The sequence below is a fragment of the Caloenas nicobarica genome, chromosome 1 (assembly GCF_036013445.1).
Source record: "Caloenas nicobarica isolate bCalNic1 chromosome 1, bCalNic1.hap1, whole genome shotgun sequence".
Classification (NCBI taxonomy): Eukaryota; Metazoa; Chordata; class Aves; order Columbiformes; family Columbidae; genus Caloenas; species Caloenas nicobarica.
The window spans coordinates 182,380,351-182,394,087 of NC_088245.1; the positions used below are offsets into that span (position 1 = coordinate 182,380,351).

General features: G+C 42.0%; 1 protein-coding gene across 2 annotated transcripts in view; it reads right to left on the bottom strand.

The window, feature by feature from the left end:
* VWA8 (von Willebrand factor A domain containing 8) overlaps positions 1 to 7,971 on the bottom strand; it is a 194,707-nt gene extending 186,736 nt beyond the window's left edge. Inside the window, exon 1 of one of the 2 annotated variants that reach the window (XM_065630544.1) lies at positions 7,753 to 7,971. In XM_065630544.1, the coding sequence (XP_065486616.1) occupies positions 7,753 to 7,897 (145 nt within the window). In that variant the 5' untranslated portion in view covers positions 7,898 to 7,971. The remainder of the gene's footprint in view (positions 1 to 7,752) is intronic. The other variant, XM_065630535.1, reaches the window with a different exon arrangement.
* Positions 7,972 to 13,737: the final 5,766 nt, after the last annotated feature.

Here is a 13,737-nt window from a genome sequence, read left to right on the forward strand (position 1 = left end):
TGCTTTTATCCTCCCCCTAGCATCTCACAGAATCACAGAATGGCTGGGGTTGGACGGGGCCTCTGGACAATATCTAGTCCAACCCACCTGCTAAAGCAGGTTCACCTACAGCAGGCTGCAAAGGACCACATCCAAGTGGGTTTTGAATGTCTCCAGAGAAGGAGACTCCACAACCTCTCTGGGCAGCCTGTTCCAGGGCTCTGGCACCCTCAAAGTAAAGAAGTTTCTCCTCATATTCAGATGGAACCTCCCATGCTTCAGTCTGTGCCTGTTGCACCTCATCATATCGCTGGGCACCACTGAAAGGAGTCTGGTCACATCCTCTTGACATCCACCCTTGAGATATTTATAAGCACTGATAGGATCCCCTCTCAGCCTTCTCTTCTCCAGGCTGAACAGACCCAGCTCTCTCAGTCATCATAAGAAAGATGCTCCAGGCCCCTCATCATCTTCATGGCCCACCACTGGACTCCCTCCAGTAATTCCTTGTCCTTCTTAAACTGGGGAGCCCAGAACTGGACACAGTACTCCAGACGTGGCCTCACCAGGGCAGAGTACGTTGTACTCACCATTCTCCAATATGGAACAGTACGACTCAATGGACCTTTGTTCTGACCCACTACAGATGCTTTTCTGTTATGATCTCAGCAAGAAGGCTTCTTGAAGATGCAGCTTTATTGTGCACTTGGCACCTTTGATCTGTCTTCTATTTAGAAGCTGGTATCACACCAACTATCCCTCTTCTCCTCTCCCACTCCCAGGAAGAGACTATTCCCTAACCCTGCTATTTTTTCCTATATGTTGAGAAGCAAAAGCTGCTGCTGCTTAAATTATTCACTGCAACACTGGTCATATATGAAGATAAACAGATTGCACCTCGACTACAATTTAAGAACTTGAGAAGGAGAAAGAAGTTTTATTTCTTCTACTCACCATTTTTCTGGTGAAATAACATATTAAGAAAAAAGTAGGAAATTAACAAATTTGAAAAGGTTATTTTTAAATCAAGAAATCCTACAGGGAAAAAAAAAACAACCACCCTGCACAGATCTACATGTGTGTTTAGTTTCTTAAGTGCACAACAGAAACAGTTCCGATCTTGTCTGTAAATCTTTATATTATATGGGGGTTTGTGAGACACTGCAATGAAGCTTCAGGAATGCTGAGTTTTTAGGCGGCTGAAATTATTGTCTTTTGGCCTCTTTAGTCCTGAATTTATGTGAGATTAACACATTCCAACAGTCATCTTAGTATATTACACATTCACTTGTACACAGACCATCCATCTGGTCTCAAAAGCCAGTAACAGCAAGAGCATATTAAAACTGTGAAGGTGCTAAGCTCTGCTAACATTAATTTCTGTGTGATAAGATCGCACTTGTCAGAGGAAAGCTAAAAATCTCTATTATATTCAAATGTGTATTTCCAGGTCTTAATTTCATTCTAATGTGAAGGAAAATTAAAAAAGATGCTTTTAACTGATATTTATCCAGTACATTTCCATGAGGGCACAGGAAAGAGTGTCAGCCCTCACCCTTGAAGAGCCAACTTATTTTGAAGAAACAGAAATGACACTTTCCAGGATTTTTTAAATCTTTTTCTTCAGCTTTTCTGAATATATAACTCAGAGGAAAAGAGGAAAAAAAGAAGAAGAAAAAAAAAAAGGCAGCCCTATCTATACAACTTATATTTCTCTCCTTTCAAACCAGCTCTTACTGGCCACCTTCATGGCTGCAAACATTACACACAGTCACCAGGTAGTACTGTAACCCATTCTGCATCTTATGTTAGTACTGGCAGCCCCCCAAACCCATGAGTACGAGGGACAGAAACCCATTCCCCACATTCACTGGGTTTGTAAGCAAATAAATCTTCATTAAAGTCACCCTTCTTTTTCTGAGAGAGTTTTTCCCTCTAAGAAACCAAAATAATAACTTCAAATATAAAAGTTGAGTATTACCCGATTTCTACTCAATGTTACTGTTAGACCCTCTCAGTTTTTAATTTATAGTTCTGAAGCTAATGTTTGATTTTTAAATTATCTGCTTTAGGCTAATGATTCTCTTTAAAGTCCAAAGTGTCATTAAAATAAAATCCTGGTCTTTACTCTAGGAAGTGATCCTTTTCCTCCATTTTTCTTCATTAGCTGAGGATCAACAACATAAATGTGGATTCTTTTCTGACATCCAATCATGTAGGAAGCTTACAATAATTTCTGTTTTTCATTAGGGCCAATAGCATACCCTAAGGGTACAGAGCGTGATGATGCTCAATTACAAAAGTGTCAGGATGTGAAAAGTCAGATTTAAATACGTTTAATACCATGATGACCTCAAATAGGCTTGATATATACATTTCGGAATATGTCTTAGTAATACACTTACCATGTCAAAGAAGTGCTAAGTCGCCCATTTCATCAACTACCAAAACACCTTAGAAATAACTGGTTGGAGTGACTCTGAAGCACCTTCTCCAACTTCCTGCTTACCATCAGCTTACCACCAAGACCAGATCTGGTGAACCGTGGCTCTGGCTCACTGAGTCTCAAAAACCTTCAAGGATGGATGTTCCACAGCCTTTCTAGCCAACTTTTGCTGCTGCACTACTCTCATAGTAAAAAGGTTTGTCCTATTGTCCAGTCAGAGTCTCCCAAGCCCCGATTTGTGATGACTCTCTCTTGATATAATATATTATTTGCCACTATTAAGTAAAGTTAGGCTTCATCATCTTTGTAATTATAATTCTAAGTTGCTAACAGATTTCTCCTACTTGGCCTCTCCTTGCAAGACTAACAAGCCCAGATGCCTCAGTTTCTCCTCACCATAAGGTGCTCTAAGCCTCTAACAATTTTGGTAGTCCTCAAGTGGACTTCCTCAGTTTCTCAATATCTCCCTAGAACTAGGGAACCCAAAAGCAGACACAGCATTCCAGGTGGAGCCTCACCAGTGCTTTCTAGAGATGAATCATCCCTTTGCCATTGCTCACCTTCCCCCTAAGGTCGCCCAGTCTGTGGTTCACCTTATTTGCTATGAGGTGTTGGCTCATATTCAACCAGACAACTACTGCAACTTCACAGCCTTTTCAACAAAGCTGCTACTCAGTCCCTCCCCAATCCGTAGTGACACACAGAAACACTTAAGTCCAGTAGCAGAACTTCATACTTCTCAAACTTTTTGAGGTTTCTGTTGGCCCAGTTCTCAAGTTTATCAAGGCCCTTCTGGACTAAAGATCAGCAGTTTGTCAGATGGTAGGGATTTTGTCCCTACATACCAAATAGCACTTTTACACTCCTGTTGTCTGTCCTTATGTCCACTTTTGTATGCCCCTTTTTTGTGTTTTAGTTGACTGAGAAGTTTCCTGCTTGGTCAAGCAGGCCTCCTGCTGAAATACCAGATCTTCCTGCACTGTGGAAAGGTGCATTCCTTGAGCTGTCATTAAATTTTCTTTAAAAATCTACACAATCTCCTGGGCACCCTTCTTCATGGTTATTATCCAAGGAATTCTACCTACCAGTCTGCCGAATAAGTGAAAGCCTGCAGTCCTTAAGCCCAGGATCCTAATTCTGCTGCTCACCTTCCCAGCCTTTCTCTATATCCACAGCTCAATCATGTTACAGTCACCACAATCCAGGCTGCCACCTGTGACCGAAACAGCCAGTTCTTCCCTACCTGTGAGCAGCAAATGAAGTGAAGTTACCTCGACCCGGCTCTCTGCCATCTGCATTACAAAATTCTTACCCACACAGTCTAGAAACCACCAAGAGCACACGCACGACGCCAGACTGCTCTCCTAGCAGATGTCTGGCTGGTTGAAATCCCCCATGAACACGAGGCCGCATGAGAGGGAGGTTTCTGCCAGCTATCTGTGGAAAGCGATATCCACCACCTCCTCTTAGTCATATAGTAACAGATGCCCACCACGTCCCCAGCGTTCCCTTTCAAATCTCCTGTGGCCAATGCTACCTCTGGGAAAATTAGCTTACAGTGTTTTAAAACTATATGAAGATTCCTAAAGCAGTTTGCTCAGTGCAAAAAAAGCCAAATTATCAGTTTCTTCTAAACTGAGCTTAGGTATCAAATGCATTAGTAAAATTTCAATAACATATTTCAACTACAATGGAAAACCAACAAGTTTTTTAAAAAAACCTTCTCATCTATTGAAAAGATACCAAAATAGACAAAACAGCTTTAAAATTCACTATGGCATCTCCTACGCAACTATCCCAACTCCCTGAGTTTGCCAAGCAGGTAACTTCAGTCTTATATATTAAAATGGGCAGGACTTGCACAGCACACCAACACGTAGCAGGACTGCAACAGTTGCTAAACAGGAAAATTTAAATTTTGAACAACCACTAAACATTAAAACTCAGATGCTATTTACTAACAACCGCTCATGGGAACAACAGTGAAACCCTACCGAAGAGCGTACAGAAACTTATCTGCCTGACAGCTCATCCCTTTTTTTCTGGCTATATCAGCATGTCTAATAAAAGACACTGTTTTTTTGCCACAAACCTTTTGTCTCTTAAATGTTAGAATAATTAGAAATAACTCAAGCATAACTCCACAAACTTCCACAGACAACTGGCTTTGAAATTCCCGTCTCCATTTGCTGCCTCCTCTGTGCTGACGTAACAACAGTTTGTAAGGCCTTGCCATAAATCAAACCACTGGAATCGTTTCAGTCACCACAATACAGCCCTGTAAGTACAACCACGGAGGCAATGAACAATAACAGGAATGTTAAGATAAAGATGAAAGAACCAAGTCTCTTAAAAAGGTTTTGCCAGTGAAAAAAATTTGTCAGAACCACACTCCCAGCTGTCAACACATGAACTTCAACAAAACAATGACACCGGTGAAGCTGGAAAAGGGAATGTGCTGGAAAGCATTTAAATCATCAACCATTTCTTTAGTGTTTGGACAGCGATAGACCCTGAAAAAAAAAAAAACCAACACAAAACCGCAAAATACAAAACCAAAAAAAAAGGCATGAAAAAAAACAAACCAAAAAAAACCCACAACACCCCAAAACCCTGCTAAACACATGGTCCCATTTATAGTCATCTTTCAGATTATAATTTTTTACCACAATCACTTAGATCCTGTATACTGATGATTAACATTACAAGATTCTGAAGTCTGATACAGTTTTCACAACTGACTGTGTTATGCTCAGCAGATATTGTTGTATGTACTACTGAGGCCTTTTAGGCTTTAAACATGGGCTTGATCAGAAATTGAGACTGAGCAGGGTTTAGAAAGCATAAGAAGCAAACCTGGATGGGCAGAGCTGCAGAAAACAGCTAATGAAACTAGTACATATTTTGGTCTACACAAGTGACAAAGTCTAAGTTGTTTTACGTACCTTGAGCAGCAAAGCACACGAGAAATATTACTTTGCCTGTACTGTCTGACAGGCAATGATTTTTGATTTTCAGCTCTTCAATTTTCACTAAATTCAGCATTTGTTCCCACCAACCCCTTAAAGCTTCTCTGATATTGTGTATTCTGTCAGATTTTTTTGAAAGTTTCACATTACATACAGATAGATGCAAATAATTAAATGCCAGTGAATCAAGTTACAGAGAACTTCACTCTGTTCAGCTCAAACTGTGTTTAAAATAATAATTCATCACAAATAACTCTGCAATCTACAAAAACTTGACCGTTCTTTAGTCTTTTGGAAGGAAACATAAAACCTGCACTAAAAAAATGAATCTCATATTCATCCTTGCATTTATTACTATAAATGACATTTCCCTCAATAAATGAGTTCAGCAAATCCAAACCTTTCCTAGCTATTCCCATTACCCTTTAGTCACCGTGTGCCTCTGCCTTTGAGATTTCTCTTAAGCTTTACCACTAGAAAGCTCTGGCAGTTCCTCCACAGCCCCCAGTGCACCAGCAGGTCATATTTGCATTACAAGGACAAAGCTAAAAAGCTGAGCATGACTCCTTCACATATAACAGGACAAAAACTGACAACAATTTCTCCCTTACACTTAAAAGGTACCATCACAGAGAGTAAATCCGATCTGGCAGGGATGTCAGATCCAAATTACTGGGTAGACAACAATTTGCTATTTACTTGACTGTTAACAGCTCCCAGGCCTTTCAGAAATATTTTCTTTATCACTAGGGAAGAGACACGAAACCTGGAAACTGCTTACGAGACTTATAATTACAGAACCTGCATAGAAATAGCAAAAACACTTAATGTGCGCAAAATTTCAGACCATCTCATTGTAACTTCAGTAACCTCCAAGGAGTGATAGGGCCAGCAAGAAGATATGCAATCATGTTTAAAATAAAATTAATTTTTAAAACCCCCAACCAAATAATAAACAGGATTCCTAATAGCAAGGTCCCAAATACACAGGAACACAGGAAGCACTATAATGACTGAGATGTCTCAGATGCTGGGAGGGCAAATATCCCTAATATTATATCGTAGCCTGCCTTTAATAAACTACAAGATTGTCTAGAGCTTTGAGAGTTAAGTCTTTCTACCACAACTATTACCATCATCGATTGTAACTGGGAATACTTCTATTGTTCATATACATATACAGTGTATTCATGAATATTGCTAAGTTACACTCGGTTACATTCCACAGCACATGAAAATTATGAAGTATTTTTAGTAACACTGCATTTGCTACCATTTCATTTTGCTGAATTTCTTCTTGCTCTTAAGGTTATTCATCCCAACAAGGGGCTGAAAAGTCTGGAGCTACCCTCTTCAGATGCTTGTTTGCTAATTTGTTCCCTTAATTCCTATTTAAGATAAATAATCCTAGCTTTTCTAGTACTTTTCACAAATAAAATATTTTCTATTCAAAAATTCTTGAGGGAATTTTATGATTATCAATTCCTCAAAAGCTTCCTTCTTGAGGAACCTTTGAGAAACCAAACACATATTCAAAGAAATGAACTGGTCAACTAATAAACAGATTAAAATAAAATTAAAATGGGGATAAATGGTATTAAAGGGGAGCAATTAAGAGCCTTAGAGAGTACCCCATCCTCAGAATCACTTGCTGTCATTCTGCCACCCTCGCTCTGTATTTAGTAGCTTTGTTGCTTTTGGCATTCATCCAGAAAAGCGCCAGCTACCACAGGCATATGTCACCATTTCCAAACGCCACTTCTGCTCTGCACGGGCCCCTCATCTGTTCTCCAGGGTCACCACAGGACACTCCGGGACAGTTCGGCTCATCCCTCCTACCACACGCAAGCTCATTACTGTGGGCTGCAGGTAGAACCAAGCGCACATCAGCCTTGGCAACCCCTGACACGGATGTGTCTTGTCCAGCAGAGGAAGGACGAAGCCAGGCAGTGCGGAACCTGGAGCATGGCGAGGCGCTGGATGGAGAAGAGCGGTCCGCACAGGCCCAGGCTGCGGGGCTCTCCTTGCTTCGCTGCGGGTCAAAGGCTCTGGAGGAGACGCCGTGGAAAGCCGCACTAAGCGGCCCTGCCAGCCTGTGACTGAACTCTGCCCTCTCCTCTCACACAATACTCATTAAAAAAGAAAACGGGGAGGGCAGCGCCAACGGGACAAGCCGGCAGCCCGTGAGGTGCAAACCTGCCCCCGGGCCTCCCCCGGGCCACCCGGCTGAGGGCAGAGCGAGGCTGCCCACACGCTGTGCCCGCCGTCAGGGCCTGCGGATCGGCCTGGGCGAAGGAGGCCAGTGGGGAGCCGTAGGGATCCCGGGCCGGGCCACCCCGCGGGGGCGGGGGTCGTTACCTGAGCCGTGCAGCGCCCGGACCTCCCGGCGGCCGCGCCGCGCCAAGGCCGCGCCGCCGCCCAGCACCTGCCCCAGGAGCAGGCGGACCCTGCGCGCAGCGGGAGCCCCGGGCCCGCCGCCCAGGCACAGCACCCGGGACTGCATGGGGCTGCGGGGAGGCCGCCGGGCCGGGCCGCGCCGAGCCGAGGCGGGGAAGGGAAACGCCGAGGCACAAAGTCCCACCGGAAACCAGCGCCGGGCCGACCGGCGGCCGGGGCGGGGACGGGCCGGCGGGGGCGGCCGCGGGCTGAGGCTGCCTGTGCCGCCGGGGTGCCTGGGGACGGCGGGCAGGGCTCGTTTCGTCCCCAGCTGTGCCGGAGGGGGTAGGGAGGACCTGGGCGGAGGGGGAGGCAATGACATGGGCAGCCCTGGGCCCCCTCAGGCCGGGCAGGCGCGGCCGGAGCGGGAGGCGATGGCGGGCGGCGCCCCGAGCCCCTCACTGTCCCCTCAGCGTCCCCTCACTGTCTCCTCAGCGTCCCCTCACTGTCCCCTCAGCGTCCCCTCACTGTCCCCTCAGCGCTGGCCGCTGTTCCGGGGCTGATACCCCGGTATGTTCTGTAAGAAGAATTGGGGTGCCAGCTCTGAGGACGACGTGTTCTCCTTTTGTTTTTTGCTTATTTGGAGTGTTTTTTGTATGGAAGAGGCCGAAGTCCATACCTGGACGCGTTTAAAACACCCTGGAACGCAGGGTGCGGGCAGCGGTGGCTGAGGTAAAATCCTTGTGCCAAAGGTGTTTCCTACCTCTGACTTCTTAAATCCTCCTGAATTCACGGAACCTTCAGTCCCAGTGCCACCCCTCACCTGTGTTCGTGATTACGTTACTTTTATACCTTAAGAATTTGAACCAAGTTATTCAGGAGTGAAGTTTTGCACATGCGTGGCTTGGATGTGAGATTTTTGTAAAATGTTATTTATTGAAGTGGATTTCAAAACTGGCTCGTTCAGTTAAAGTTACTGTGCCTGAATGTGTGTAAAAGCTTGGGAGTAAATTTTAGAAAAATTTGTGAAAGGCTGAAGCTTTCACGATAACAAACTAAGCCTAGTTTCAAGGAAAATCCAGTTGAGGCTTGGATCTCAGCACCTGTAAAAAGACCGTGAGGGAGCTTAGCAGAACGTAGAAGCCACAGTCAAATCACCATAGTTATAACCTGTACTTCAGGTTTTAGGTATCTCAGTGTCCCTGGGGCTGGGAGAATTTCTCTCCAGTACATCTCCTAATTCCTGCATGTTTTCAGCATTCCAGAGGACAGACACTAACGAGCAAGCTAAGCGTCTGTTCTAGCATACACAACTTTGGCTTCTAAGCCCCCAAATTATATTATGAGTTATGAATGTTGCTGTAGTCCTAGATGCATTCGTGCAGCTCGGTATTAGGTGCTTTAAACAATTAAGAGAGGTGAAATTTCATGACCTTCAGCGTTTCCCATTGGCTAGCTTGTTGGCTGGGTATAAATTCTATTCTTAGTACTTAATATAGGTCTATGGATCTGCTTTCTGGGTCTAAGGCAGGGTAAACTAAATTGAAACATCCTTTTATGGATATTGCCCTAATTTCTTGTAAGCTGAAGATTGCGAATGATGTAGGCTAAAGATAGGCTAAGTAACAAGGTCTGGCAGAACAGAGTAAAGGCCAATGAGGAAAAATAACAATGGAGTCCTTTATGAATATATGTTACCAATCTGGGATATTAAATTAGAATATTACATTGATCCTCTTGTCATAGCTATAGAAAAAAATAATAAATAGTAATAAATTGCAACAGATATGCAAGCAGTTAAATGCGTAACCTGAATACTGAATAGATTTTATGCTATGCTGGTAACAATGAGACATTTCAAAATTTTGTACAGACTCACAGTAATTTCACACTGTGAATATACAAAGCTTCCTTTTACCTCTATGTGTGTATATACGTACAACTATAAAGCTAAATTCTTGAAGTTTAGCCCTTTATGAGTCATGTATCTATGAAATGGTTTGCTTTTTAGAGCATCTTAAAATTCTGAATTAGTCAACTTCTCCAAAACTTCAAATTCAGCCTTGAGTTCAGCCTCCAACTTTGCAGCAAAACTATATTTACTTATTTTCAAACCATTGCTGGGAACTTATAATGGAAACGTTGTTGTCTCTGTGCATAATTATGTAGAGGGAAATTTTGATGAATGTATACATGTTTACACATATACAAAAATAATTAGATGTGCAACTTGAATGTGGCATTGTTTTTATGCTATACCATCAGTCATGACAGCACTCAAAATTTAGTATAATTTAATAATGTGAATGTATAGAACCTACTTTTTTTTTGTGTATGCATGTGTATACCCATATGTGAATTTTTATCTGGCTATACAGTATTACAATATTTCTTGAATATGGCATCTGCTTCACTTGCTAATCATAACTGATGCATATATGCCTTACATATCTGGTACTTGCTCACTGCTCTCTATGGAAAGCACGATTCTGTCAGTGCTTCAGTGCTGTCAAGAAGTGGAAGGATTTAGCAGTTTGCATCTGGTGTGTTTGTGAAGGCTTTCACAGATGATTTACAGCACGGGTAACAAACAGCTATTTCATATTTTCATTCCCTGGCTTAACAGCATTCTTATTTGGAACGTGAAGTTTCTTAACAAAAATACTTTTCCTTTGATTAAACAGAAAAGAACTTATTCCAAAGAACGAGAGCTAAAAAAGCATCTCTGTGAGTTGACAGTTTCCAGACTCTTCTCTCTAGTAGCTGTCAACTACTTTGCTGTGTAGCTCTAGCTGCAAGACTAAATTAGACACAGGTGCAGACTGTAAAGAACAATGGATCATCTCTGCCGAGTTGTACGCAGTTCTCCTACACAAGAACAGAGAAGACAGCTGACATTAAATCCTGGCTTCATCTGAAGTTAGTAGGAAATCTCATACTGAATGTAGCAAGACCTGAGTTTTACCCAAACATTCTGGCTGAACTGCAGTAATAGGAGCAAGTCAGTCTTCATTTACTGTTAAATCTTTGTCTCGAGCATAGGTCTAACATTGAACTTCTTTTAAACTATGTCCAGAAAGTGTGAAGAGGCAAAAAAGGAAGCCTATTTGAATTTATACAATTCCCTGGTGGTGTGGGTTCCTTCTGGCGATACTAACAGAGAAAGTCAAGCCATAGCGGCTGGCTGTGCTTACCAATAATTTTCATTCCTGACATCAAGAGGTTACTTTTGTATCCTTTTTCAGTTAGGCAAAATTACTTTCTTTGGTTTAAAATTTATAGTTGTTTTCTCAAATTATCTGTAGCCAGTGATGGCTTGCTTTCAAAACTAGATGTAGAGAGTGTCTGGCTTGTTTTCTTCTGCTGTGGATCAATTTTGAACAAACATAAGTACTGATTTCCATGGAGCCAATCTAACTCATTATAATGAGTCTTTGTAATACCAGAAGGTGTTTCTCTTGTATGGAATCGATTGGGAACAATATAAATCAAATAAAAATCGAAATGCACATCTGGTCCTTTGTTGACACAAACCCTAAATTTATCCCCTATTTTAATCTGAGTTGATTTAAAAAGTGGATCCACCAATAAGATACCAAGGTTCTTTGGTAAACTGTATTATCTCCTGGTTCTTGCTAAACTGGCTTTCATTCATAATTTCTTTGCATCTAATGATTATTTAAATATCCATCTCTTCCTTCTGCACTATTATAAAATAGGCAAGAGTCAAAGCTAGGTTTTGTTCTACAAATTGTGTTTATGATAGATTTACCACCCTAGAAGAACTGATTACTGCCTTTTTAATTAAGGGCTTAAAGGTTTTTGTTCTCTGTTTGTATTACAACTTCTTTCAAGACATTGACATGGACTCCATTAGCTTCCTTAGTATCTGTTCAAACTCCTCTGTGTTATTCTGTGCTGTTTGCACTGTTACACTGAACTAAAACAGCAAGTAAGGATACAGTCATTATTGATTTTTGTAAGAAATAATGACATCGAGGTAAGGAAGTTCTTGCCGTCTGATTGCTCACTGGAAGGTTGACCTAGCAGTCTCTAGCTACTTGGAAGTACATTTCTCGGAGATCATTATTGTAGCCATAAAAACTTGTACTTTTTTTTTTTCAAGGGAACATAGAGAGTTTTAAAAAAAAAAAAGTACACTGCTGAATGGTACTGCATATTCACATTCATATATGTGTTACAATATAAATGCTCGGAGAGTATGAAGGCCATAAGTTGTGGCATCTGCAATTTCTTATGCCAAACTCCATCTGTTTTCAGTAGTTCATAACTTCACCATTCTTTAGTAATTTGGGCAGAAATTTCGCATGCTGAATTTCTGCCTCAGGCCGAAGTCTTCTTTTGAAAACTTGAACAAAAATAGCTTAGCCACTTTTCAGAAAAGAAAAAAGAGTGCTTTACTCAGGAGCAGCTATAACCCTTATGTGACTGGGAAGACTACACAACGGAGCAGCCGTATCACATGAGGGAAATGCTTACTACCTTCCTTGGTGCTACTGGAGAGCCAAGGAGAGACTGAAGAAGATTTAAACCTCTGTCGTGCCTGATAAATCTGCATCTGGTTTTACCCATATGAAAACAATTCTTAAACTAGGAGCTTCGCTGTTCCTGAGCTTTAGAACCAGGGCTAGAATTCTGCTAAGAGAGTCTTTCTTGCTTTTTGATGACCCTGATTTTTTGCTTAATCACAAACTTCTGAAAACTGGGGAAATGTATTATAGTTTACTAGCTAACTTATATTCTGTTTGTATGAAGTATGACCTAGGATAAGACCGCATTGGCTGAGCCAGACTACCCTCACTTATTAATATTTCTCCTTCAAGGCCAGGGAGCGCTGCAAAGACAGTCTCTGATGTGCCTTCAGTGCTGCTCCTATCCCCAGGCTGAGGAAGCAGAGGGATGAAGAGCCAACCCCAAAGGGACAGTTAGAAAACAGTGAATCGAGCACAAAGAACCCAAAGGGGAAGTGGAGGAGAGGGAAAAGCCACTAGATAGATGTAGCCTGACAGTACAAAGCTGCATGAACTAAAGTAATGAAGGATGAGGTTCAGACAGGGGCTGAGAGCACCATGACCACTATGTTTTGTGAGTCCTGGACAACACTGGAACCCCCAGTATTCTGCTGCCGACAGAAATAGTTGTGAAACCCACCAAAAATATACTGACCTGGTTCATTCATGCTGTTGGTCTGTGTGGTGGGGGGATCTCTGATGTCCTGCTGATGTGTAATTTTGCCTCCGGGGCAAGAGGGTTGTTTCTGTTTGATTTTCATAATTGCTATTTCTTTTAACTCTAGAAAAATATAAAATATTCCAGTAAACTAATATAGCAGTTTAGTGATTTCAGAACGGCACAAACTCAAATGTTCAGGAATTAAATGCAAAAATGGTATTGTTAGGTTATTGAAATTAAACTGCTGTTGATATAGAAATTTTTATACAAAATTAGTGAGATGATCATAAACGGTGATTTCATTGGCTTCACAGATATTCATAGCCTGATAAAGCCTAGCATGTATTAACAATGTGTATGCAGGAGCAAATGGAGTCAGGAAATACATAGTGTAGTGTTAACACTAGAAAAGACAATGACCCTTTCAAGAAGAGAGAGACAGAAAATCCATGTGAGATCCTGTCCCTGCTGCTGAAGAGGACAGCACCTGGGCAGGAACTACTTCAATTTGAGGAACTCGGGAATGTGTCTTTTCAAATCATAGAATTGTTTAAGTTGGAAAAGACCTTTAAGATCATCATGTCCATCTGTTAACCCGGCACTGCCAAGTCCACCACTAAACCATGTCCCTAGGCACCACATCTACATGTCCTGTAAATGCCTCCAGGGGTGGTGACTCCATCACTTTCAGTGAAGAAATTCTTCCCAACATCCAGTCTAAACCTCCCCTGGTGCAACTTGAGGCTATTTCCTCTCGTCCTATCACTTGTTACT